At 38.2% G+C, this 24,866-nt stretch overlaps 2 protein-coding genes across 2 annotated transcripts; one reads left to right on the forward strand and one right to left on the reverse strand.

Annotated features, from left to right (window-relative positions):
• LOC121653432 (MAU2 chromatid cohesion factor homolog) lies at positions 1 to 9,921 on the reverse strand. Its single transcript, XM_042006912.1, has 18 exons — positions 9,662 to 9,921; positions 9,269 to 9,352; positions 9,013 to 9,108; positions 8,776 to 8,870; positions 7,597 to 7,624; positions 7,283 to 7,438; positions 7,019 to 7,165; positions 6,636 to 6,726; positions 6,426 to 6,529; positions 6,152 to 6,229; positions 4,550 to 4,615; positions 4,375 to 4,458; positions 3,859 to 3,908; positions 3,670 to 3,747; positions 3,479 to 3,590; positions 1,188 to 1,278; positions 873 to 1,000; positions 1 to 705 (listed from the first exon to the last, which is right to left on the reverse strand). Exons 1-18 carry the CDS (start codon positions 9,893 to 9,895, stop codon positions 631 to 633), a joined length of 1,797 nt encoding a protein of 598 aa, XP_041862846.1. The 5' UTR covers positions 9,896 to 9,921; the 3' UTR covers positions 1 to 630.
• A 2,217-nt stretch (positions 9,922 to 12,138) lies between these two features.
• LOC121653470 (mitochondrial coenzyme A transporter SLC25A42-like) lies at positions 12,139 to 19,997 on the forward strand. Its single transcript, XM_042006987.1, has 8 exons — positions 12,139 to 12,469; positions 12,839 to 12,991; positions 14,471 to 14,582; positions 14,808 to 14,833; positions 15,303 to 15,469; positions 15,915 to 16,031; positions 17,809 to 17,960; positions 18,136 to 19,997. Exons 2-8 carry the CDS (start codon positions 12,908 to 12,910, stop codon positions 18,459 to 18,461), a joined length of 984 nt encoding a protein of 327 aa, XP_041862921.1. The 5' UTR covers positions 12,139 to 12,469; positions 12,839 to 12,907; the 3' UTR covers positions 18,462 to 19,997.
• The last annotated feature ends 4,869 nt before the right edge of the window (positions 19,998 to 24,866 follow it).

The following is a 24,866-nucleotide window of genomic DNA, read 5'->3' on the forward strand; positions in this document are numbered from 1 at the left end:
TTCCTACTATGGATTTTGTGCAAAAAAAAGGAGATTATCTATAAAGAATTTTATGTTAGCAACCAAGGTCAAAAACTAATGTACAGAGTCCACATCAGTAACTTCCATGCATGGGAAAGAAAATCATCATCCATACAAAAAAGGCAAGATGTAAAATATTTACCAACAGTTACAAAAATAGCAACATGAATAAATTAATTTCTTCTACATTTCTTTACTGCGCCACCCCCCATCAAACCCGTCATTCTCCAACATTTGGGAGAAAAAAAAATCCTGGCAAATGCAGAGAAGGGTTCCTTATATATGAACAATGAAGCCCTTTTATACATTGCCTTGTGTCCTTCACTCCTCTAATCAACAGTCCAACTCTGCTCTTGTACCCCGTAAGTGTCAATGCCATTAGAGTGTAAAATGCATGAACAACAGCAATTCTAATAGTTTTACAACTTAAAAAAAATGCAATAGACAACTGGAAAAAAAAAAAAAACTTGAGAAGCAAATAAAGTGAATGTCCAATCTGTCTCTTGTTAAATCCTTTCAAGCTACAGTGGTCTGGAAAGCAGGTTGTTAGGCATCAAACTGCTGCATGTGACAATTTACCAGCTACAATCACGTGCATCAAGAGGTTCTTCATAGCAGGCTTGCAAGGCTGGTAGTTGGACCATTTTGGGCTTGGATCTGAACAGGAGGAGGGCCATCCGTCCACTGAAAAACAGATATATAATTGCATAACTAAAAAACATGTATGGAAGACAGAAATAGCCTGATAATCATTGTGAATATATAAATTCATTATGCCACAGGAGTGAAAGTTTATAAAGGAAAGTCATGACACGTATATTTGGAGAATCAGTCAAAGTTGCTTCACATACACTGATGAGGTTATGCTCGGGGAGGCTGCAGGCTGCAATATGGTCCTGCAGCAGCTGCTGGGAGAAGTTCTGGTGCATCTGTGCAGCTTCATGGGCATCTATGTTGTTTCCAAGAGCCTTGTTCAAATCTGAAAGCACAGCACATGACCAAAGTCTTCAAATGCAGCTTAAGTCTCAAAAATGTTGTCCTAAGGTGAGTTCACAAAATAGCATACAGTGATACATTTGCAAAGCTTGTACTTTCACCTACTGGAAATTCCAAGCAAACATGCTGTAAATGACATTTACTGATGATGAATGAAAATGTCTATGTACCTTTCAACAGGGCTGATGACCAGAGCTGAACAGACATGTCAGGGATCTTGCTGGCCAGCTGCATGGCAGGGACCACCATGTTGTTACTTTCCTAGACAGGGAGACAAACATATAGACAATTAATTGCTGCTCCTCGTACATACAGATGTAAATAAATAGTGATTATGATAAAATACTTTTATAAAGCTTTTACAAATCAAGAAAAATTTTAATCATTGTAAGATGCTGTAGTAATGACCCCTTTAAAATCATGTGGCTACGATCATCAGTTAAGGAAAAGCTAGCCTAAAACTGTGTTTAGTGAAGGAATGTTACAATTACTGAATAATTTATAAGATATTTTAAAATATTTATTTGGTGTCCAGAGCTTAAAACACATTAAAATTTCTGAGCCTAAAATATAGGGTATCCAAGTGGGTAGGGTTGCAGCTGGAAGGATAGATGGCCAACCATTACCATTTTTTAACAGAACAGTTTTTGTAATCTGGGAAATGGTTTTGCATTCGAGGGCAAAAAAAAAAACACTTCTCAGTGTTTCCCTCAGGTTCACAATCTTCGAGGAGGCAGACAACCCACCCACCTACCCACCAATCCATCCAACAAATAAAAATTCTGTTTTGACTCTTTAATTTTAAACATGTAATCTTAACGAACAGGGTGTAAATCTCAACTTTATAATCATTATTCATTAACTTTGTGGCTGTAACAGGTAGCCGGCCCGTTACAGTACAGTGGGAATATGACATGTGAAAATGACAAAATAGCTATATTTAAACATGATGTGACAGACTGAGCTGAGAAGTTGCGTCACTTTTTAAAACTTCATCGCAGACTAATTTTCCATACATGATCGAAGGGGGGGCGATAAAAACAAACAAACAAACAAAAAGAAAACACACGGCACAGAAAACTTGTTAAATATCCTGATTTAGACCGTTTCCTTCAGTGGAGTCGCTCTAAATATTCATAAAGTTCAGTTCTCAGATAACATGTTGCCGTTAATAAAAACCTACAAAGAACGTTGGATCCGTTTTAAGCCGTAATATGACCTAGAAATCTCTAGCGTGACGGTAGATTCGGCTTGTTCAGCTGTGGTGGACGTGAAATTCTCTGTTTAACACCGGAGCAGGAGAAATATTCATCTACTGGAGCTCAACCTTTTCCATCTTCTCCTCCTTGGGAGAGATTTTTCAGCTGGGTGGCGTGTTTTCAGCCCCACGCTCTCTGTCCGCTGACAGAAGTGTGATCACCTGTGTGTGTGTGTTGTGTGCATGTGTCTATATGTGAGGCATCAGGGCAGAACTCAACCAGGGACACCAGGAGCAGCTATGACATGTCATCATGTCAGTCAGATAAAATACATCAGACTGTTATTTTTTTAATTTTTTTTTATCCTAAGACAGTATAAACATGTTCTAGAGGAAAGGGAACCTTAAATGATTTCTATTGTGACTTGGCACTATACGGAAAACCAGATTAAAGTACGTTAACTTGACCCTCTTGCTTTGCCTTGTGTGTCAGTGTGTGCCTCTGGTCATTCACAGTCCAGGAGCCAAATGCAGAAATAATGTGTACAGACAAAAACCAGGCATTTGTCTTTACCCACAATAAAAGCTGGTAATTACACAGGAAGACTGTGGGGTGAGAATGTGCACACCTCATGCATCCTTCAGATTGCGTATGCAAAACTTTTCAGTGCAATGTGCCTCTGATAAGAAGCAGAAACAGGATGAGGACAAAATTTATTCAAGTAAGATTTTGTTTTGTTTCATAGATTCTTATTTTTTGTCATATACTCTTAGCTAACTGTGGTGACTGTAGATGACTACAGTGTATGATGGCTGTAGAAGACTTCACTAATTAGGCTTTTTAAAGATTTTTTTTGTATTAACAGCACAAGACCGTCTCATATCCTTTTATAGTCTTCCAAAGGCTGATTAAGAAAACAGGGAAGAGACAGAAACTAAATAAAACAGGATCTATCGGTGCATTTGTGTCCCTTCTGATCATCTCCAAGCTAAGCTGCAGATAAAGCTGGGTTTACCGGTCTTCCAGAACTGCCCCTGATGTGATGTGTGAGCTAATGTTTTTGCCTCTTGTTTACAACACAAACTCATCTTTCTTTTTTCTTTTTTTAATTTTGAAACCTCAGCAATGTCTTTATTTGAACATAGTCATGTATAGTCATGAAACTAGATATTTTTCTGCAGACAACCCCCAGCTGTTTCGAGTGAAAATCAACTCAGCTCTAATGTGAGCATGAGACCCGTTTGCTAAGTGTTTAGTCTTACTCTGTGGTTGCCCAATACGTAGAAAATGTGGCCCAGTAGAACCAGAGAGCAGGCAGTCAGTCTGTTCAGATCCTCAGCGTTTGACATCTTCAGAGTTTCCCTTAAGAAACGCCTGGAACACAAAGAGAAGTATTATCAGTGCAAAGTGGGTGCGTGGGTGTTTGCATCAAATGACTTGTGAGCTGCCGTACTTTGCCTCATTGTAGCGTCCCTGAAAGAAGGACAGGAGTCCTCTGATGTAGAAGGCTGCAGCGCGAAGACAGTGAGAGCTGAAAATGCAAAACAAAGACATGTACAATTAATATATTTATATTTGATTATTAGATTTACAATGCATTATTGTATTGCAAATACAAAGATATAATAATAAATACTCTCACCTTACTGGGAAGTTATGGTCTGGGTTTATTCTCTCCAAGAGGCTGTAAAGCTGGAGAAGAAATAAAACGGGTATGATAAAAAGAATATCAAATATTTGTTCTTGTTAAAATGTATTAAAGTTTTCCCTTTCAAAAACCAATGCTGTGCTTTTAGCAAACATGTTGTGTATTTGGAACTGAGGTAAGTATCGCCTAAGTTATGAGATGGTTAAGATGCATGGGACAGCACATATTAAAAAGAGCTCTGGAGTGCCCTCTGGTGGAGACACGATGTAATGACAACATCTGTTTCAGAAAAAAACATTTAATATACACTTTAATTTACAGTCTTGGTGGAAATTTTCCCTCCTTGGCTGATATCTAGAGCATACCAACACCAAAATACTTATTTATTAATCAAGCATTGATTTTAAGCGAGCCACAAGTACAAAATAATACATCATAACCACATTTTTTAAAGTGGTTTATTCGTTTACACTAATAACTGTAAAACAACTCAATTACAATTCAACTAACCTCCTGATGTCTGTTTCCTTCCCTTATGTACACACTCGCCAGGTTGGTTACAATGTACGTCCACAGCTCCTGGTGTGTGGTCAGCTGGTACACAAACAGCAATTTGGAGATGTTTGAAATGAGAGAACAGGGCACCGCAGCAGGAAGTACAATAAAACATCCAGTATGCACTCACCCGCAAGGCCGTAGTAAACTGTGCTTCTGCATTATCCATGCAGTTCACTGAGATACAGTACAGACCCTAAGAGATGAAGATAGTGGGAGGAGAAACTATAGATAAATTTCCCTATAAATCAAGATATAACATATTTTCATTTTTTAATTTTCTTGTGGTGAGAGTACAACCTACGACCTTATTAATTGTGGCAACACATTCCCACAACAATCAAGACTCTTCAATGACAACAAATAAACAGTAAATTTTATACATGCAGCTACCAGATCTTGGACCTGTTTATATAATTCCTTCTGACATAGTTTCCCTCTGTGTGCTGTTTTTTTGTTTGTTTTTTTTTTTTACTTTTTTATAATGTACCATTCTTCTGAAGCTGCTGAGACATTTAAATTTCTTCATTGTGGGACAAATAAAGTCTTATTTGTTTTCATGTTTGACAGTAATTGGGGAAAAAAATCATCTACTCGCTTGTCAGTAGGTCATTTGACAATTCCTTTAACTTATTAAAAGGTAAAATATCAAAACAAATTTTTCATTTATTTGTATATAATTTTCTTCCATGGCTTCAATCAGACAAACACTGAGGCGCAGTTTTACTCTGTATGTGTTGTATGATTCGTAAAAGAATAGAAAATCCATCAAGTGAAGCTCAAGACCAAAGCCATTGCAGGAACACAGTACATGTAAAGCGTACTGGGACTGTGTCAAACGTACAGGAAGTGGATGGGACCAGCTAAAAATACTCCTTTAAGCTTACTGACCAAACAAAACTAAAAAGACTTTTAACCTCCTTCTTTTCTGTGCTTGCTTGGTGTGTCAGAGGAGAGGCTGACACAATCTCTGAAAACGCTGTTGGCTAATTAACATTCTGGATTTTTGTCTCCGTTCACGCTGCAGGCAAAAGTGATTCAAATCTGACTTCTCTTTTCCATATTTGACCCATATCATATCTGTTTTATTTCAGTCTGACCAACACATCTCCCTTTTTTTTTTTAAAAAATCCGTCCCAGGCCACTTTCATACGTGGAACTAAATCGGATGCATGTCCGTTCTTTTTCAAAGCGATGTCAGCCTGAATGGTCATGTCGCATTTTTGTGGACTTTTACGTCATTGAAGACAGACCTCGGAAGAAATCTGCCCCGGTTTCCGACTCTGCATCAAGAGAGTTACAGAGGTAGCTTCCACTTCTTTCTCTAATTAGTTGGTTATAATTTTGTAGGCTCTGACTGCACAAGAACTTCCAAACTAATACAAAAACAAGTGTAGCATCCATGTTTACTTCCATACACACAGTGTGCTGCGTGTGACACCATGTCTTCTTCTGCACATGCGGATGAATTCAGGGTCGTGTACAGGAAGTCGCATTTAATGATAATGTGACAAGTAGCCTTTGACTCAAGAGTCAGATGAAGCAAACGCTCGTGAGTGATTGTATGTTAACGTGACTGCTGCAGTTCAGACTTTTAAACACTAGTAGGTCTTGGAGAGTCATTTTCTCATTTCAAAATGTTATGGAAAAGCACCAGGATGATAATTCAAACACAACACTGATCTGTTGATCTGATGGCAACGACCCATATGAAACAAGTTGAAATACTTACTAATAGTGTGTGTAGCTGAGCAGCGTGGTTGGTGAATAACCTGGGGGACTGTTGGCACAGTTGACAAACCTGCGAGATCTAAGCAGACAGAACAGCGAGTTAATCTGCTCACTTTCAAAAACTTACTCAAAGTATGCAAATCTACTTTTGTGACATTTAAAAAGAAAGAACTTTCAAGGTTGCTTAACTCGGCTTAACTGCATCTTTGTCATGATGATGCACTTTAAGATAGAAGAAAACTCAGGAGGTGGGCACAGGGAGAGAAACAATGTACCTCTTGTAATGCTGTGGCCTTGTGGCCTGTGACGAGTCGGCACATGATGATGTGCTCCAGCAGAATGACTTGAAAGGTGGAGAGGATGGGGCTGCAGTCCAACACTAAAAACAGGAAATACAATTTTATCAAACACCTGTCAACCTGCTGTGCAACTTGTCGACAGCTTGAAAAGTGTACATCAAAGTCAGCCACAACACTGCAACTCACTTTTTAGTTTCTCTAGTTGCATAAGAGCCTTGTCGGTGTACTTCTGGGCTTTCTCCAGATAGCCTGCTTGCATGGAGTGCATGACTGTCACCTGTAAAGTAAAATAAAAACGATACTTTTAACTCATTTGTATCTAAAAATATGAATGCATCTATAAAAAAACGGTTGCACCAGGCAGAAGCAGACTCTGTGGTTCCAAAGTAACTTAGCAGCAAGCTAATTCTTTAGTTTCAGAATGATTCAAAACAACCTTCCCATGACAAAACTTGCCACATGCTATATTTAACCTAAATGATAAAAAAAAAAGAATAGAATTTTGTGATGGTGTGTGCCACTAATCTAAAGCATTTAGGATATTTGAAATAAAAAAAGAAGCACATTACCAAATAAACGAGCACACACATGTGCTCCTTGGGCAGCCAGTGAAAGAGATCGGCTGGGTTGCTAGGCAGGATCTCATCATCGTGGAGTGTAGAGATGGTCTGGATACACTGCTGCAGCTGCTTCAGACACGGCTTCACACTCTTCACCTGGGACGACACAAACATTGCAACCAATCACACGTCTTATATCATTAAATTTAATATCTGAATGCATGCTGAGCAGCACTTTTAATCATGCTAACCCTTCCAGAGTGAGTTTCCTACCTGTCCAGCATCCAGGTAGTGTGTGACCTGCAGCACCAGGAAGAAGACCCTCAGAGACTCCTTCTGGATTGGGTTTCCCTGCCAGTTTTCCACGATAGTTCCGCACAGTGTGAGAAGGGGATGCACCTCGCCGAGCTTCCTCTCCATTAGCAGCAACTAGAAAGTGAGAAAACAAACAATCAAAATTTAACAGATACACAACAATAAAGTAGAAATACAGCATACCAGTTTTTTACATCAAGATGAATGCATGAAAAAAAAAAAGGTTTGTAAGCATGTACACAGCTGTAGTGAAATATAAAGAGAAAACTCACCATTCCTTTACTAAGAAGAAACAAAGCCCTAGAGAAACAAAGAGACATTAATAGAGCACTTCTGAATAAATAATAACACTCAGTATACATCTGTAAATTTTATTATCAAGACAGTGGTGAAAAGTACTCTGGATTATGGGATGTTTTTCCTCCCAAAGGTGAGTCTTAAGATTTATTTTCTTTTGTGTTTGTTACGTATGTTTTTCAGCTCATAATTAATTTTCCCAGTTTTATTAAAAACAGGCTTGGATTCTTGTCTTCTTGACTTGTTTTCAGTGTCTGAGGAAAAAATAAAAAAATATAAAGTGCACTTGAACGCACCACAATTGTGTTCTCCAACAGCCAGCTAACAAGCTAAGCCTGCGTAAGAGGGCATAAAGTTTTTTTTTTAATAAGGCAAAAAATTATATAAAACCAAAAAAATCTTTGTACAAAGTCAGGTTATTATAAGTTCCAATTTAGTGTCGACTTAGTTCTAGTTCAGTAAAAGAGGTTCTCATGCTTCAGCCTATAAAATCTGACTTCTCTTTTCCATATTTGACCCATATCATATCTTTTTATTTCAGTCTGACCAACACATCTCCCATTTTTTTTAAAAAATCCGTCCTAGGTCACTTTCATACGTGGAACTAAATGGGATGCATGTCCGTTCTTTTTCAAAGCGATGTCAGCCTGAATGGTCATGTCGCATTTTTGTGGACTTCAGCCTATAAAATCTGTGCTTAAACCAACACATTGCATGAATTTTTTTTTTTTTTTTCATGTGTGTTGCATTTTATGTTTTCATTAAGCTTAACATCCCAATAACAGAATAGAGAGATCATTCACCAAGCTAAACATCCAATCAAAGAGGACTCTTTGTAAGAGAATAAGTAAATGATCTGGGGCTGCTTCACTTGGCCAAGCCAAGGTTCACTAATGTTATGTGCCCAATGAATGAATTAACACTTCACACAAGCTTATTGAAATGTGTCCAATAAATAATAATAATAATAATAATAATAATAATAATAATGAAAACTGTTTTAGAGTTTCTATGATGTAGAACAAAAAATGGTAATGCTCTACCATAAAACCCACAGAGTGTATCACAAGAGTTAAATACCGAGACATGTGGTCTATAAATATGTTGGGCTGAGTATATGTCAAGCATGGCATACAATTAAAAGCAAAATTAACCTGGTATATTCTGAGCCAACCACTCGGGCATACTCTGCTCCAACGCCCAGAAGGTCACAAGCTGACACCAAGTCTTTCTCCAGTGTATGAAGTTGCTGAAAGACAGAAAAAAAGTTTTATTGCAAAGAGTGCAATCATATTCCAATTTCAAGTCCAACACTGCTGAACAGCCAGTGGAGTTGATGGAACAATGTTACTCCTAAAGAAACACATGCATGCCACAACACTGATACATACCGCCAACTGGAACAGCAGTCTGCAGTGCCAGTATGGTGTTTGTTGTGAAATCTGGATAGCTTTACGCAGCAAAGGTTTTGCAGAGTCCACCAAATTCTGAAATTGGTAAGAGGAATCATTAATCCATAGTTGTTAATAAATAGCATCACGCTAATCAAGCCGTTATCTCCTCCTTTTAATGTAAGAAGAAATTAATCAGTGTCAGTTTTACTTTGTTTCTAATACAATTAGGGTGTCGTTATCTAAATGGGCTTACCTGTTGGCAGAAGAGTTCTGACAAAATGCTGGCGGCTTCAAATTTAACATCTTCAAATTGAGGAACTTGTTGAGAAATATACCACTGTAAAAGAAAGAAAACATTTTAGCGGCGCCTCACTTGCTATCGTTTTTTTTTTCTTCACAATAATCCCTGACAACACATTCTTTAACACCGGGGAAAGAACTAAAGTAGCCGACCCGGGACCGATTTCAGAACTGACTAATTTGGAGACTAACAAACCCTACATTTAAACCTTTTTTACAATTTTATTATCTGCGAATGAAGAACAACTGAAAGACTTCCGCGCTTCGCTGTTTTTACTGTCTGCGGCCTACAACAGTCCCGTTCTCTGCAGCATCCCCGCTCTTTCCCAGCTCAAACGCCCCTCACCGCTTTCTCCAAGTGGCTACGGGCCAGATCACTGTTCTTGGTGTGATGGTAGAGAACCGAGCCCAGTTGAAGATGTGTTCGAGCCTCGATCCTCTGCGGTGGCTTAAACTGAAACACAGCCTGAAGGCAGTGCACACATAGTCGTATTTTGGGCGGACTGGAGGTTCGGAAATGTTCCGCAAAGCCGAGAAGGGCGAGGTACCAGCGCTCCGGGGCCTCTACGTTTGACGCCATTTTCCCAGACAACAACAAGTTTTTCAGCGCTGCGACCAGACCCGCGGGTTGCCAGGTTGGGTCAAATATAGCAATTCAAAACCAAGGTGGCTTTGTCTTTGGTTACTACTTTCTTTTTCTTTTTCTTTTCTTTTCTTTTCTTTTCTTTTCTTTTCTTTTCTTTTCTTTTCTTTTCTTTTCTTTTCTTTTCTTGTCAAGTATCAGTCCTGGTTCTGCTGGATCTCAGTGCTGTGTTTGATACTTCAGATCACAAAATGGAATCAGAATCACAGAATCTTTTCCAGGCTGGAAAACTGTGCTGGACTTTCTGAAGCGGTCCTTAACAGGTTCAGGTCCTATTTAGAAGGCCGGGGTTATTTTGTTACGATCGGCAGCTATGATTCCGAGCGAGTGGCTATGACTTGTGGAGTCCACCATGAGTCAGTCTTGGACCTCTTCTGTTCAAATTGTATATGTTCCCTTTGGGTCAAATATTACAGAACTTTAACATTAATTATCACAGTTATGCAGATAATACACAACTTTATGTGTCTCTGTCACCAGATGACTGTAGTCCAATAGTCTTATTGTGTCAGTGTCTGGAGCAAATAAACACCCGAATGAGGGAGAATTTTCTACAATTAAATGAAGACAAAACTGAGATTATTCTGTTTGGTAGCAAAGACAAGAGGGTCAGCATTGAAAAACACCTGGAGACTCTGGCTCTTAAAATCAAAGACCAACTTCGTACTTTGGACTGTTGATAGACTCAGACCTGACTTTCAGCAGCCACATCAAAGCTGTCACTAAGAAGCTTTTTACCAGCTCAGAAACATCAACAGAATTAAAAGTTTGGTCTCCGAGAAAGACCAAGAGAAACTCATCCATGCATTCATCTCCAGTAGGCTGGATTACTGTAATGGTCTTTTAACAGGACTTCCTAAAAAGAGCATCAAACATCTGCAGCTCATCCAGAACGCTGCTGCTAGAGTTTTAACCAGGACTAAAAGATCTGAACACATCACACCAGTTTTGAAATCTTTACACTGGCTTCCAGTCAGTCACAGAATAGATTTTAAAACCCTTCTGATTGTTTACAAATCCCAGAATGGTTTAGGCCCAGAATACATCTGTGATATGTTCAGAGAATATAAACCTAGCAGAGCTCTTAGATCCAAAGACTCTGGTCAACTAGTCCAGACTAAACATGGAGAAGCAGCATTTAGCTGTTTGCTGCAAACAAGTGGAACAAACTGCCAGTGGAGATTAAACTTTCACCAAATGTAGACATTTTTAAATCCAGGTTAAAAACATTTCTTTTCTCATGTGCCTATCCATTTAATCTGCATGTTAATGTTTAACTTATCTTGCTTTTAATCACTTAAATTTAATTTATGATTTTATTGTGAGTTTTGCTATTTGTTGCTGCCTTTTACTACTTTTTAATACTTTCATTGCACCATCTGTAATGTTTTATGTAAAGCACTTTGCATTGCCTTGTACATAAAATGTGCTACATTAAACTTGGTTTGTCTTTTCTTTCTTTTCTGCTTTTTCTTTTCCTTTGTAAACATTTCATATTTAAGATACAGAGACCACAGCAGATTTTATTCTGCCTATTTCTATTTAAATGTTCTATTTGAATCTCATTAATTTCTTTGCAAAAACAGAAAAACCTTCCCTTGGTTTTATTTTATTATGTGAATAAAAGACTTAAGTATTTTAATATCAAACTTTTCTGTTTATTCCGTTTTCATTATTCTTATTAGTAAATATGTCAGATGGTGACACATGGCTACAGTGTTATCATTACATAACAGCTCATATGTTCATTTGTCTTTGCAGTTTTTCTATCTATCTAAAGTAATTTTACTAAATGTTGGGATAAATTCATAATTATTCAAGTAGAAATACTAGATATACCTCTAAAGCTCCAGACTGATTCGATTTTTTTCTGTATTGCATTTGATTCTTGACTTAATGTCTTACTTTTGAACTGCTGGTGAGACAGATTAAGTAATTGAGAGATATTATGTGGAATATAAAATCAACATTTCAACCTTTATCAGATTAACTTAAAATATTGAGATAAAAAAAAATTATACAAAAGTGATCAATTTTATTTAATCTGAGAAATTATCATCAACAACACGTGAAAATGCAAAGAGCAAACATGGCAACCCAATGTTATAAATGATCTCGCGACATCAGCCATAAATAGCAGCATTAGTTCTTGGGTATTGTAGTCCAAAATATTGATATACACTGTCCCAGTTTCTTTAAAACCACTTCGTCCAGAATAATCTTGAGTGCTGAGGCAGAGGGGGGGCGGTCCGAGCTAACTGCTATCTTGCACACGTCGACTATAAACAGGCAACGTCGCGTGACACCTGTCTTTGGCAATCATTTTCAGAAAAACGTCAACAACGTGAAAAGACGTGAAGGACACCTCGCAGCGTGTGGGAAGTTTATAAAAGCGAGGACTAAAGCTTTTCTTAGCAAACGAGATGTGTGCGAGAGGCTGTGCGGCAGACTGCTGACCAAGTTGACACGACGAAGATTTGTAAACACACGAGCCTTTGAAACACAACGAAGGTAACTCATGCAGCATTTAAACCTTGCACATATAGATTTAACTGTGGGGTCTGTTTATTACTTGTTTTACACAACTATGAATCCCAGTTTATTTATATGAGGTGTGGTCATTAAGTTATCAGGTTTCTTTTATTTGAATGCGGTAATATCGATGTGTTTGGTTCAGTGTTGGTAAATAACGGTAGACTGAGCCCAAGCCAACACAACACCTTGTTTACAAGCCAGGCTGCGTGTATAGGAACATGGGCGTGAGAGCAATCACGTACTCGCTTTATGGTACAGACACTGCGACACGCGGGGCTGTTGTGTTAGACAAACACGGAGTTTTTCCAAGTTGCTCATGCAGACTTTTCTCACGTTTCCCTGCAGCAGCACACTGTTTACTCTGAATGAGAACGCCAGTGTCTTGACTACCTTGGTAATCTTTAAAAGGCACTCATGGCCCACCGTGTGCACGACCAGAGCAGCCTGCCTGTGGCCCAGGCCACGGTGTTGACCCTGCCACCGTCCAACCAAGCAAAGGTGAGAACGAATACTCATAATTCACATGCTGTGCAACTGCACAGATTATCCAGTGTTGGAGCTTGTTTGAACAGGTTAGAGCAGTTTGGGCGTGAATGGCATTTCAAGCTATTCAAGCACTCTTTATTCTAATGAAAGTGTGACCTATTTGTCATTTTGAAAGTTTTATGTTTCTGAAGGTAATGTGGATTATAGCAGTTAATACAACACAAAGTAGTTTTTAAGAAAACACTTATTAAAAGAATCCAAAATTGCTGAGTAATCTTTCATTTATTATTAACCCGAAAACAAATCACAGTCTGTCCCTCCCAAGCTCTGCTCAGCTTTATGATTGTGGTGTTGTTGTAACATCCAGTACAGCCTTGCTGATGGTAAACACGTCTCTGCTGGTACGCTGCTGTAAATAGAAGAGAGATGCCAGCTAATCCAAAGCTTGTCTCAGCTTTCAAAGAAATGCTTTGGTGGGCACTTCATAAGCTGAGTTATGATAGGTTTTTAACACTACTTGGTATCTATCAAGTGTCCTTATTAATTGAAGAAAATTAAGTGAAAATATAAAGAAAACTGAAGTACACCCAATTGTTAATTAAGGTTTGTGACCATTTATTCATCTACAGCTCTCTTTAGGTCAACTCTCAGCATTGAATTGTGTTAAGGTCTTAATTTTTGATTCTTTTCTCTTTTATTCATGTAAATGTTTAGCTGGCTTGGTTGGACTCATTTTCTTGTTGCATGACCCAATTTTGGCCCAGCATTAGCTGTCAAACAAACACCCTCACATTTGGCTCTAAAATACTTAAGTATACAGAGGAGTTCATGGTCAGCTTAATGATTGCAAGCTGCCCAGGTCCTGTGGCTGCAATACAAGCCCAAATCATCACCCGACCACCACCATTGCCATCTTGGTTAGAGGTGTTAAACTGGCATGTTGTTTTAGGATTTTGCCAGATGTAGTGCTGATGCGCCATTTGTTGTATCATTAATTTGCACAAGCTTAACTTTTAAGACCCAAGCATCAGAATAAAAACTACTCTGCCTATAATGGCTTATGAATTAGTTACATTATTTTGAATTATTTAAAGGCACATCATTTTCTTTAATAAAATATATGTAAGAAAGAGAGACGGCATTGTAAGTTTTTGTGAGTTGAGATACATGTTTTTCATGCCAGAAACTCTTATCAGTCAGTGGGATTGTTTGTTGGGTTCAGCCATCCCCCTGAAGGAATTATCTTTTGTGAAATGAGTCATTGTGACTCCAATTCACGTGCATATTTTACCTATTTTGTTGCTGTCATTCTTGCTGACGGAAGAAACATGGGAGTGTGGTTGCTGATAAGCATGTCGTGTTTAAGAAGATTCCGCAGCATTGTAAACAAAAAAAAGATAAAACCTGACTTTGTTCATTCTCACTTTACAACATAGCTGATGTAAGGTTAACTGGCTGTTTGTGTAATGCAATGTGTGTGTCTTGGAACAGGACCTGAGGCCCAGGCTGACCCCCCTGGACTCCCTGTTGTGTGGTGCGTTTGCTGGAGCTGTGGCTAAAACGGTCATTGCACCTCTGGATCGTACCAAGATCATTTTCCAAGGCAAGAACAAACAGTTCATTTCCACATAAAGACAGAAAATAGGGAGTATTTAAGTGACCTTTTATGGGATCAACATCAGTGTTGTTTTTTTCTGTTTGTACCAGAGTTTTAGCTGTAACTGTTTCTAACTAAACTAATTGCTAATCCTCTTAGTAGATATTTAGCCTACATGGGAGAATGTGTTGTTCAGCCCTGAGGTTTACTGTGTCTCTTGTCATTTTACAGTGTCCTCTAAAAGATTCTCAGCTAAGGTGAGTTCAGATTGTCTCTTATCAGCCAAACAGGAACTGATAAATTTTCTGTTTTTGACCCCTAAGGAGGCGCTGAAGTGATAAGCAGGACCATTTACTGCATATAAATACTCCACAACTGTTTGTTTCGACCTTATCTGCAAAAATCTTTTTTTGTAGGATACTTAAAATAGATAAGAATCTATTGATAATTTGAATACATCACATTTAGCTCTGGTACATCAAGGTTTATAATATATTTAGTAGTTAATTAGTTTATTGCATCAATAACAATGAATTTAGCCTGTATCTGGATTGCCTCTGCTGTAGCAGTAATATCTATGCCCTCATTTACACATTTACACACACATTCAAGCTTAAGAGCTTTATGCATTACTGCACAATTGATTATGTAATGGAAATATGCTTAACATGTTAAGATGATTAAGAAGTTGAAAACATTATAGTTCTCTACACATGTTGTCTGCAGGAGGCCTTCAGGGTCCTTTATTGTACATACATGAAGGATGGGTTCCTCAGTCTGTGGAGGGGGAACTCGGCCACCATGGTGAGGGTCATGCCATACGCTGCCATCCAATTCTGCTCCCATGAACAGTACAAAAAACTGCTGGGGGACCGCTATGGCTTCCAGGGCAAGTAAGTAAAGAGCGTGCATATGTGTTTGAATAATTTTAGCGTCTGAAATTGGTGAAAAGTTCTTGAGTTGTTGGATAAAGTACAAGTCAAAAGTCTGGACACACCAATCTGTCCATTTTGAATGAGTAGATTTAGGTGTTTGACCCAAACTACTGACATTCTCATCAGCATCTGCTGTACTTTCTGTTTAGTTTAATACACCATAAGCATTTGTTATGCCCAGTGTGTTCTAATTAAGAGGGTGACTTGGTAAACGTTACACCTGGACATCCACAATATATTTGTTTCGTCATTGAGAGTAACCTAGCATGCTGACATTAGCATTTAGCTCAAAGCAGTTCAGCCTCAGAGCTGCTTGTACATCTACTGTGTTTCATAAACATACTAAAGAAAGTTTGCTTGTTAACGTTGTTTACAACATACAGTTGTTTTGTTTTTGTTGCAGAGCACTGCCTCCTTTCCCACGTTTCCTAGCTGGCTCTCTGGCCGGTACGACCGCTGCCATGCTAACCTACCCTCTGGACATGGTGCGCGCCAGGATGGCTGTTACTGCCAGAGAAATGTAAGCACCTGCAATTCCTGGATTAGCATGCTAGGCAAGCAGATTATCATCAGACTATTAAAACCATCAATACTTAACCCATGCTTTAATAGCTTCACCCATAGCTTCAGCTTTGTTGGTACAACTTCATTTTGGATCAGTTTGGACCAATCCTGTAGTTGCAGGCAGGTTTTTGTTGTGACAACAGTCACAAAACGCAGTTCACACCTTTTGTTTTCTACTGATTTGACTTCAGAGTTCATTTTGGCATGGTAACTAACAGATGTGATAGTGCCTTTGTGTGTTGCTACTGTTTTGATAACATTCACATTGGTACTGAAGTTATGATCCAATCAGAAGAGAAGTGTGTTTTGGGGGTTTTTGGGGGGGGTCTTCAGTTTCATTTTGGTCCAAATATCGCTCTAACTTCTTAGGCCCCTACATTATGAGCCTAATTAGAGCACAGGTATGTGTCCTTTTGCTACAGGAGTAGGCTGAAATTTAACTTATTTTAACTTGTCTCAATTACAACAACTGGTTGTAAAGAAATTTGAAGCAAGATGTCGTGTAATACAACAAAACTTCTTAATCTTTTTAAAATCAAACAAAGATCAAATGAGCTACACTGTAGATATTAAACGTGAGGTTCAACCCTGTAGTTATATCAATAATGTACTTGTGAGTGATATTTATATTTTACATCCTTCAGTTATTCTCTGTGACATCTATATTGTCACTCTAGTTTATTAAAAACTTGATTTATAAATGGCAGGAGGCAGCTAGGGTTTCACACAGACTTAAAAAAAAACATTGAAGCTATTTTAGTCTAGGTCTTCATTCCTATCCCAGCTGCTACTGGCTCCACTGGCCGAGAGGCAGGGTGCTATTTGGTCAGGTCACTTTGACAAAGTGTTTTAGACATTTTTATTTGAAATATTTTTATCATAGAATTGGACAAAATACTCAACTCCTCTTTTTAATTTAATCAAACATCGCTTATTTTTATCTCAAATGTATCTTTGCCAAGAAAGTTTTCAGCATTGTTTATTTATTTGCAGGGCTACTAAAAAAGTTAAAACTATTTGGTTCCTTTTTGATTTAGATCCTAATTAACTTTGCATAGATTGGGTCCTCACGTATGACATCAAGCATTTCTTTGTTGACAGCTTTTTTTAATTGTCGTTAAACATTTTTTTACTTCAGTGGGAAATATCTTGTTACAGCTCGTAAAGCTGATCTTGTCCAGTTACAAGTCCACCTGCTTTGTCAGGCTTGGTTGGTCACAGGTTTGCCAACCAATCCATATTAATTTGTTTGGCAGGCAAGAAAAGGTGAAAATTCAAAAGGCAAAGCCATATTTTTGGCTTCAAATTAGTGTGAATACAGCTAATTGTTTGGACCGTGTCAGGGTCAAGGCCATGTAAGACATTCTACCCATAATAATTTGTACCCTGATGTATCACTCAGCTGACTTGGGGTTGTCTGGAAATGAGAAAGTATGGCATCTTTGAACAATAAAATCAATCACAACATTTAGTAAGAGGATTACAAATGCTCCAGTGTAACTAGTTGGTCCCAAGCATTGAGCTTTTATCACCCTGTTTCAGGGCTATAGCATCAACCAGATCCCTCTTTTTCCTCTGGATTCATTATTGTTTCCAGTAATCCAGCAGTTGTCTTACCCTCACAAAGTTCCTGCTTATAGTTGCTGCTTTGGAATACAGTATTACTCGCTCAATGGAAAAGTATTCTATTTTAGTAAATTGTGACTCACCTGTCATGTGTTTGCTTGTGACAGGTACAGTAACATCATGCATGTCTTTGTGCGGATCTCCCAAGAGGAAGGTGTGAAAACCCTGTACAGAGGCTTTACCCCCACCATCCTGGGTGTCATCCCATATGCAGGAATCACGTTCTTCACTTATGAGACCCTCAAAAAACTGCACGCGGGTACTGACCATTCTTTTTTCTTTTTATGTAGAAGTTTTGGTCAATTTAAGTAGACATTTGACAGATTTAGGTGAATTAAAGCTTGCAGACGTTCAACACACACACATATATATAAATTTTTTAAAATTTATTATTTGTTTATCTATCTTTTTTTTTTTTTCCTGTTTCGCTGCAGAAAAGACGAAGCGAGCTCAACCTTACCCTTACGAGCGCTTGGCCTTTGGTGCCTGTGCAGGCTTGATTGGACAATCGGCTTCATACCCTTTGGATGTGGTGCGCCGGCGTATGCAGACAGCTGGCGTAACCGGCTCATCATACGTCACAATTCTGGGGACCATGCACGAGATCGTAAGACAAGAAGGAATCAGACGTGGACTGTACAAAGGCTTGAGCATGAACTGGGTTAAAGGGCCCGTTGCAGTTGGGATTAGCTTCACCACATTTGATATCACACACAACCTCCTGCTGAAGTTGCATCAGATGGGCTACTCTATCCACTGAGTCATGATGGAGCTGAAGAGGGACAAACAATACTAGAGAAGACTGGCATGATGAAAGGGGAGGGGCTCTGTGACATGGCTAAAACAAGTGTATGCTCTGTGCAGGACCGTCCCCCTGCACACTCCTGTTCCCTACAGCTGTGAAAGAGTGGACATGAGCTCTGAGATCTGTTGTGCGTGAACACAGTATTACAAACTTTGCTAAACGCACAGTCAGCGCTCGCTGTCGGAGAGGGTGAAGGTTTAATTTGTTTAATTGCTGTTCGCACAATCAGACTTGGTGGTGATATGATGGTACCGTCAGAAGGACATACATGATGGCAGAGTGGCAGAATTTTGTTATTCATGGTTGATTAGGGAGGACTTTTACTTAATGCTTGCACTTTAACACATTTCTTTCTTTTTTCTTGTTTGGTTTTTGTTTTTTAACATGGACCCATTTTTAATTTTAGATTCTTTTTAATTTGGCTAGAAATTTCATTTCTATTTTAATGATGGTTTCTGTTCTGTTAAAGAGCCTGATTATGAGGGTTGTTATGTGCATGGAAAAATTGATATTGATGTTTTTCTGAATTGTATGATGGTGCCAATGCGTACTGAATCTACGCTGTGGGAGTGAATGATTGTAGGAGGGTGATCATGTCAGCAGGACTGCACAGTTTCACTGTCTATTATTATGACCTTCTAGTACCTCTGATGTCTCATAAGTGGATGCTAATCAAACAGAAATAAATAAATATATATATATTGTGTATATATATATATTTTGGTGTTTTTCCATATTAAGATTTTTTTTTTTTTGCTATTACTTGATTGTAAAGCAATTTAAGTCACTCATGTTTCATATAAAACAAGTGAAAACTTTTCCTGCTCACGTACATTTCTAAGATAAAGTTTGTCCAAAGATTCCAGTTTACATGCCGACCTTGCAATAAAGTGTCCATTCACAGAACTGAGCGACGAGTCCTTTTGTCCACTTGAGGGAGCCATGTGATAAGAAGATTAAACAGCATCCGCAATAATGACAAGCAGTTTTAAATTTGACACAGTGTGGTTGCAATAACTCTTATTTTTCTTTTTTTTAGGTTCACATAAACCTTAAATAGTCGTCTCTATTTTCTTTTTTGTCTTAACTGTCCTGAAAACGTCTGTATTTATTAATCTCATCATATAGATATTTATTGTCTGCTCTAGCCTCATCTGATTCCTCAAATATTCATGGAAAATTAAAAATATAGGCAAATAAAAGGATAATATCTAATAATGATCAGGTGAATTTGTAATATGCTGTTAATGTACCACTTCTGAATCATGTTTTGATTCAATTTATATGTGTTGCAATCACTAGACGGCAGCATTGAGCAGTTCCTCCTTCCTGTGTGCTCTGGAGCATTATGGAGGTTATTTAGGCGCTGATCACCTCATGGCCTACACTTGACCTGCTTTCTGTTCACTGAGACGCTGTCAGTTTTATTTAATGTGCAAATGTAACATTTTATTTTGGAAATTTCAAGCTAAATTTCTTACTTGTGCAAATTTTTATTTGTACATACCAGAGAAAAATGTGTTATAATTTTCAAATACTTCTCAATAATATTTTTAATTACATATTGTGCTATTTGAAAATTAGTTATTTACCTAGAATTAAAATAATTAAAATTTAAGAAGAAATCATTCACCCTTTTTGTAGTTTCTTACAGCTGATAAAAGTGCATCTTCTTGCAGAGTAAATAAATCATATTTATTTTCACCTGCACATTTATTTAAAAAAAAAAGATTCACAACATATGAAGGACATAGTGTTTGCACTTTTATCAAGTGGATTTAATGTGACTCTTGTATACACACACATCAGTCTAAGTCAGAATAATTTCAAATGAGTTATTGCAGATAAATAATAAACCTAAATTTAGGTTTCAGAATAAATTTATTTTGCACCAGCTTATTTTTCATGTATTATTATGGCATCCTGATATCTGTTCAACTCTATTAAAGCAAAAAGGATGCTAGAGTATTTCTTTGCATTCAAGTCTACAGATTTCTCCTTGTCTTATTATATTTTACTGCATGGATTACTGCGCATGAGCTATGAGTATGTCTGAATCATATGTGAGTGTGTGTGTGTGTGTGTGTGTGTGTATCCAGTCTGTCGCATTGTTGATTACATTTATTCACCCCCAAAATAGCTTCTCTTTCTTCACCAGAGGCTGACTTGTCATCTTACCAGCTCAGGATGGAGGGACCCTGCCCACCCTCCTTCTCGCCATCGTTCCTGCTTATATGACCTTGACTGTGAATTATGGGATACCTTGCCACCCTACAGTGTGCAGCCACCCAGCCTGGTGTTGCAACAGTCGAAACAATGCGACTGGGTGGATAACATGGGCAGAGGGTGGGTGCCTGAGAGAAGCAGGAAGACAAGCAGGAGGAGGGGTAGAAAAGATGCTTCTTGAAGGTGCCGTTGCCATAGGTAACCTGGATCTGTGCCAAGAGAGGGGAGTGGACCATTTGCATGTATTCAAATCTTGCATGAATAATTCACTGTGAAGCCCCTGCTGAAGTGCAAGCAGATAAAAGCTTTTCACATATACACACAAATGCACAGTACAGGGTTTAAAATGCACACAAAAAAGCTGCATTTTACACACACACACATAACCAATCTCACAGATTGTGTGAAAGGTGATGAGGTCATAATGGAAGATATCCAGGAATGAGGCTCATCTCCATTCCTGCAGCATCAATCTGCATGTATTTTAGAACATTTAAAATGTGTGACCACTTTATACAAAACACAATGACAAAATATAGGCACCATTAGGTTTGAGCGTGGTATATAATCAGTACATGCATATGCACAAATGTTCCTAGTCCCTGTGACACTCTGCAGAAGCTATGTTGGCTGACAGCCATCACACTAAAGGCCTGCTCTTGTCTTAGCTTTTCTAAGCGCCTGTCACCAAGGAAGCTTTCATAAAATCATTGGTAATAAAATGCCTTGAAGGATGTTTTATCTAGCATAAAAGAGCCTCTAAAATCCCCTCCAAAAAAGCCACAAAATGGATGAAAAAGTGGCTAATCATGCTGCTGCGGCTGTAAAACGGAGTCAGGAAAACCTACAGCCCTCCCATGCATACATGCTGATATTTACAAGCGCTTTAGGATTGCTGCCCCCCCCCATGCAACGACCCTCTGAGCTCCCTCTCCCCATTGCTCAGTCTTGTTAATTTTATAAGATCCAGCATATTGCCACTTATCGGCTGGCAGCGTTGTAAAAGCTCTGAGGTCAGTGCATTACTGAGCTGCTGGGCCCCTCTCTTCCATTAGAGGGAGTGTTCAGGCTGTGCTGGCCTTCACTCAATCAAACACCAGCTCCAAAAGGCTGCTCCAAGTGCAGATGAGGGGGCACACACTTTCACACACACATACATGGACTCCTTCAGTCCCTGGTTGTGAAACTATAGCGCGCATAAAACTGAGTACATAAATCCTGGCATCTACACACAAACACACACACATGCTTGTTAGTTCTTTTCACAATTTCAAGCCTGGAGGCGGTTAACACATTCATTTGCATGTGGTGTTCGTGTTTAAAGAAAGCAAATGCATAGGTGCAAGTGACATTTTCACCACTTGGCATTTAAATGGATTCAACACCAAATGAGTTGTAGCGTCCCTCAATCTCTGGATCAGGTGAAACTGATGAGAGGTGTGGCTCACGGCAGACAGCAGAAATAAGAATTAGGGTGAGCAGTCGATTTAATAGAGATGCTAAAATAGAATTTTGAATAGAAGTTATGTTTTCTTGGAACATGAACTGGCAAATTTATTCTTTTCAGTCAGGCAGGAAGTAAAGTCAATTGTATGCTTCCATGTGTCAAAGCAGCGTCAGGGTAATACGAAGTTACAGATGGGTTTTAATTCAAACTGTGGTACTTTTAAGTAAAAATGCTTTGGTAATAATTCTAACAGGAAATGTACAGCTGCCTTTATTTCCTTTCTTTTTCCACACCTTTTAAATGACTGAAATGCTGCTAATGTGCAATATTATTTTTGTTTTATAAAAGCATTTGCATTTGAAACATAACATATTTTATCATTTAAATAAAATGCGTTTTGTAAGATAACAAGTTAGCTGCCATGATGGATTTGTATTTATTGCTCTTCCATGTTACTTCACAGTTCAGGCATGCATTAATAAAAGGGGTTTGCTTCTCTGCCCTCAGTGAGCACACACACATCTATAAACATGTATGTATTTCTTCAGCAAGTGCAGAAGCTGGGGGCGGGTGTGAGTGTGGGCGGACGGCAGAAAGAGAAGCCCCTGACAGACTTTGCATGAGAATGGCCGGGGTCCTGTGAACCTTCTGCTCCCTATGTCCGCATTCAATGCCATTGCTGCAGTTAGCATGACAAACTAGGCTCCAAGTTCTTGGACCTTTTAATGCAGACCCCCCTACCCCTTCCCACTCACCACCCCACACCCATCCTTGTCCTTACTCCTCATAACAAACCCTCAACTTGTTCCTGTGTGAACGCTGTGAGCTGAGCCTACGCATTTTATTAGGTGTCTAGGGAACTATCAAGTTCAGGGAAGCCAGGGAGACAACCCTCACTTATACACAGATAAACAGTTATTCTCTGATAACTGATAAAATTATCAAGCACAAGATGAACTTTCAAGTCAGAGCATTACTACTTTTAATCTCAATACTTTTGCATTTATTAAATTACATGTTCCATTTTTCAGTGGTTTTGTAAACCTGCTTGTGTTATACTGAGTCAAATCAAAAAGCAAGACCTTTTCCCCTCACTTTAATGTTCAAATACATTTCCCAAGTAAGCCTCTCATTGCAAGTGAGCATGAGAACTGAAATTAGAGCACTTACATAACAATATAATTTTGGTTGTGTACTTACTGAAAGAGGGCATTGGTGGGCCACAGCTGTGCTTTGAGTTCAAAAAGTTCATTTGATTCCTGCAGCTCTGATATGAAGTTACATATAGTTTGTTAATCATTTTAAATGCAAAATATTTGTGAATGATGGCATAACACCTTAACTGTTTCATGCTTGTTTGGAAGCATTTTGTGTCTTTAAAAAGTCATTCGAGAGCCTCCGCATCACTATTACATAAATGTAACTGAGTTGGAAGTTTTCCTTATATCTACATTATATTGGGTTTAATGTCTTTAAATAGGGATTAAAAGAAATACCTTCCTATTGACAGACTTTTGGATATGGATCAGCTGATTGTGCCTTAGTAAATTGCAATAACAAAATAAAATAAGATAAAAAATTAATTTCTATTCTCATCTGCTTTTTCACCCATTTATCAGAGGCCAACACCAAACTAACAATGTTGCACACAGATGCCACTGATCACCTTCAACAAAATAGTTTTTACACATTCATTTTTGCACAAAAAAATACACTTTCTGTCTTGTTTTGCAAACATTAGTCTCAATTTTGAGCAACATGTTAAAAATAAGCTCCACAGTCCTGTTTTTATTTGTTTTGTTTTTAATAGTAGATGACTGTGTCTGTAATCTTTCAGGCCATATAAGGACCAATTTGTCTTGAAGGTTAAAACAGTTGTTAATAAGGATTATATTTGAGTTGTGTATGCACACGTTTCCTTACTGAGGGCCTTGATAAAAATGACACCCCTTGCTAACATATTACTGCAGAGATACCACATAATGAAGCCAGTTTAAAAAAATATTCTATTGTTTATTTGAGTAATTTCAGAGGAAGCCACAATATCTAATAGCAGCTAAATTAAAAATAGCATATACTCTGAAATCTAGGTATAAGCCTAATTGATGAAAATCTCATCTAAATCCCACAAATATGTTCCCCATATCATCAATAATGTATAAACAATTTAAGCCGAACAGATTTTAATGATTTGTGTTGTTACAGGAAGATCCATCAATGTACCAGAGGATTTGTTGTTTTCTCTGTATAATTAATTAATTCCCCACTGTTTCGCACATCCTTGTATTGTTTCTGCAATTTGCTTTTAATACAACGGAAACCAACATTAAAATAACTATTTTAATGCTAAAAATTATTAAAGAAAAAAAAAAGTTATTAAATTGATTTGTTTTACTGTTAAAATAAGATTCATAAGTTGATTCATTTGTGTGTATTTGAAGAAATTCAGTCATTTGCAGCGGAAATCCAAGTCAAAACAGTGAGGAAAGAGAGTGATATATCAGCTTATTTTTAACAGATTTAACAGAATCTGTCATTCATTGCCCATAAGCAGCAATATATATCTATACAGTAATAAAAAAAAATACAATACACATGTTGAGGCATGTCTACCTCTAAACTGTCCTGTTTATTTTTAAGGTCAGGGAGCATTTATGTGTGTGTGTGTGTGTGTGTGTGTGTGTGTG

Source organism: Melanotaenia boesemani, chromosome 14 (genome assembly GCF_017639745.1).
Source record: "Melanotaenia boesemani isolate fMelBoe1 chromosome 14, fMelBoe1.pri, whole genome shotgun sequence".
NCBI lineage: Eukaryota > Metazoa > Chordata > Actinopteri > Atheriniformes > Melanotaeniidae > Melanotaenia > Melanotaenia boesemani.

Excerpts from the sequence above, each read along its gene's own strand:
- LOC121653432 (XM_042006912.1), bottom strand. The coding sequence starts at position 9,895 with ATGGCGTCAAACGTAGAGGCCCCGGAGCGCTGGTACCTCGCCCTTCTC. Across the intron at positions 4,459-4,549 it reads AGTTTACTACGGCCTTGCGG|CTGACCACACACCAGGAGCT; the intron begins GTGAGTGCATAC and ends TTTGTGTACCAG. Across the intron at positions 1,279-3,478 it reads ACGTATTGGGCAACCACAGA|GAAAGTAACAACATGGTGGT; the intron begins GTAAGACTAAAC and ends CTCCCTGTCTAG.
- LOC121653470 (XM_042006987.1), top strand. The coding sequence starts at position 12,908 with ATGGCCCACCGTGTGCACGACCAGAGCAGCCTGCCTGTGGCCCAGGCC. Across the intron at positions 14,834-15,302 it reads CTAAAAGATTCTCAGCTAAG|GAGGCCTTCAGGGTCCTTTA; the intron begins GTGAGTTCAGAT and ends TGTTGTCTGCAG. Across the intron at positions 17,961-18,135 it reads CCTCAAAAAACTGCACGCGG|AAAAGACGAAGCGAGCTCAA; the intron begins GTACTGACCATT and ends GTTTCGCTGCAG.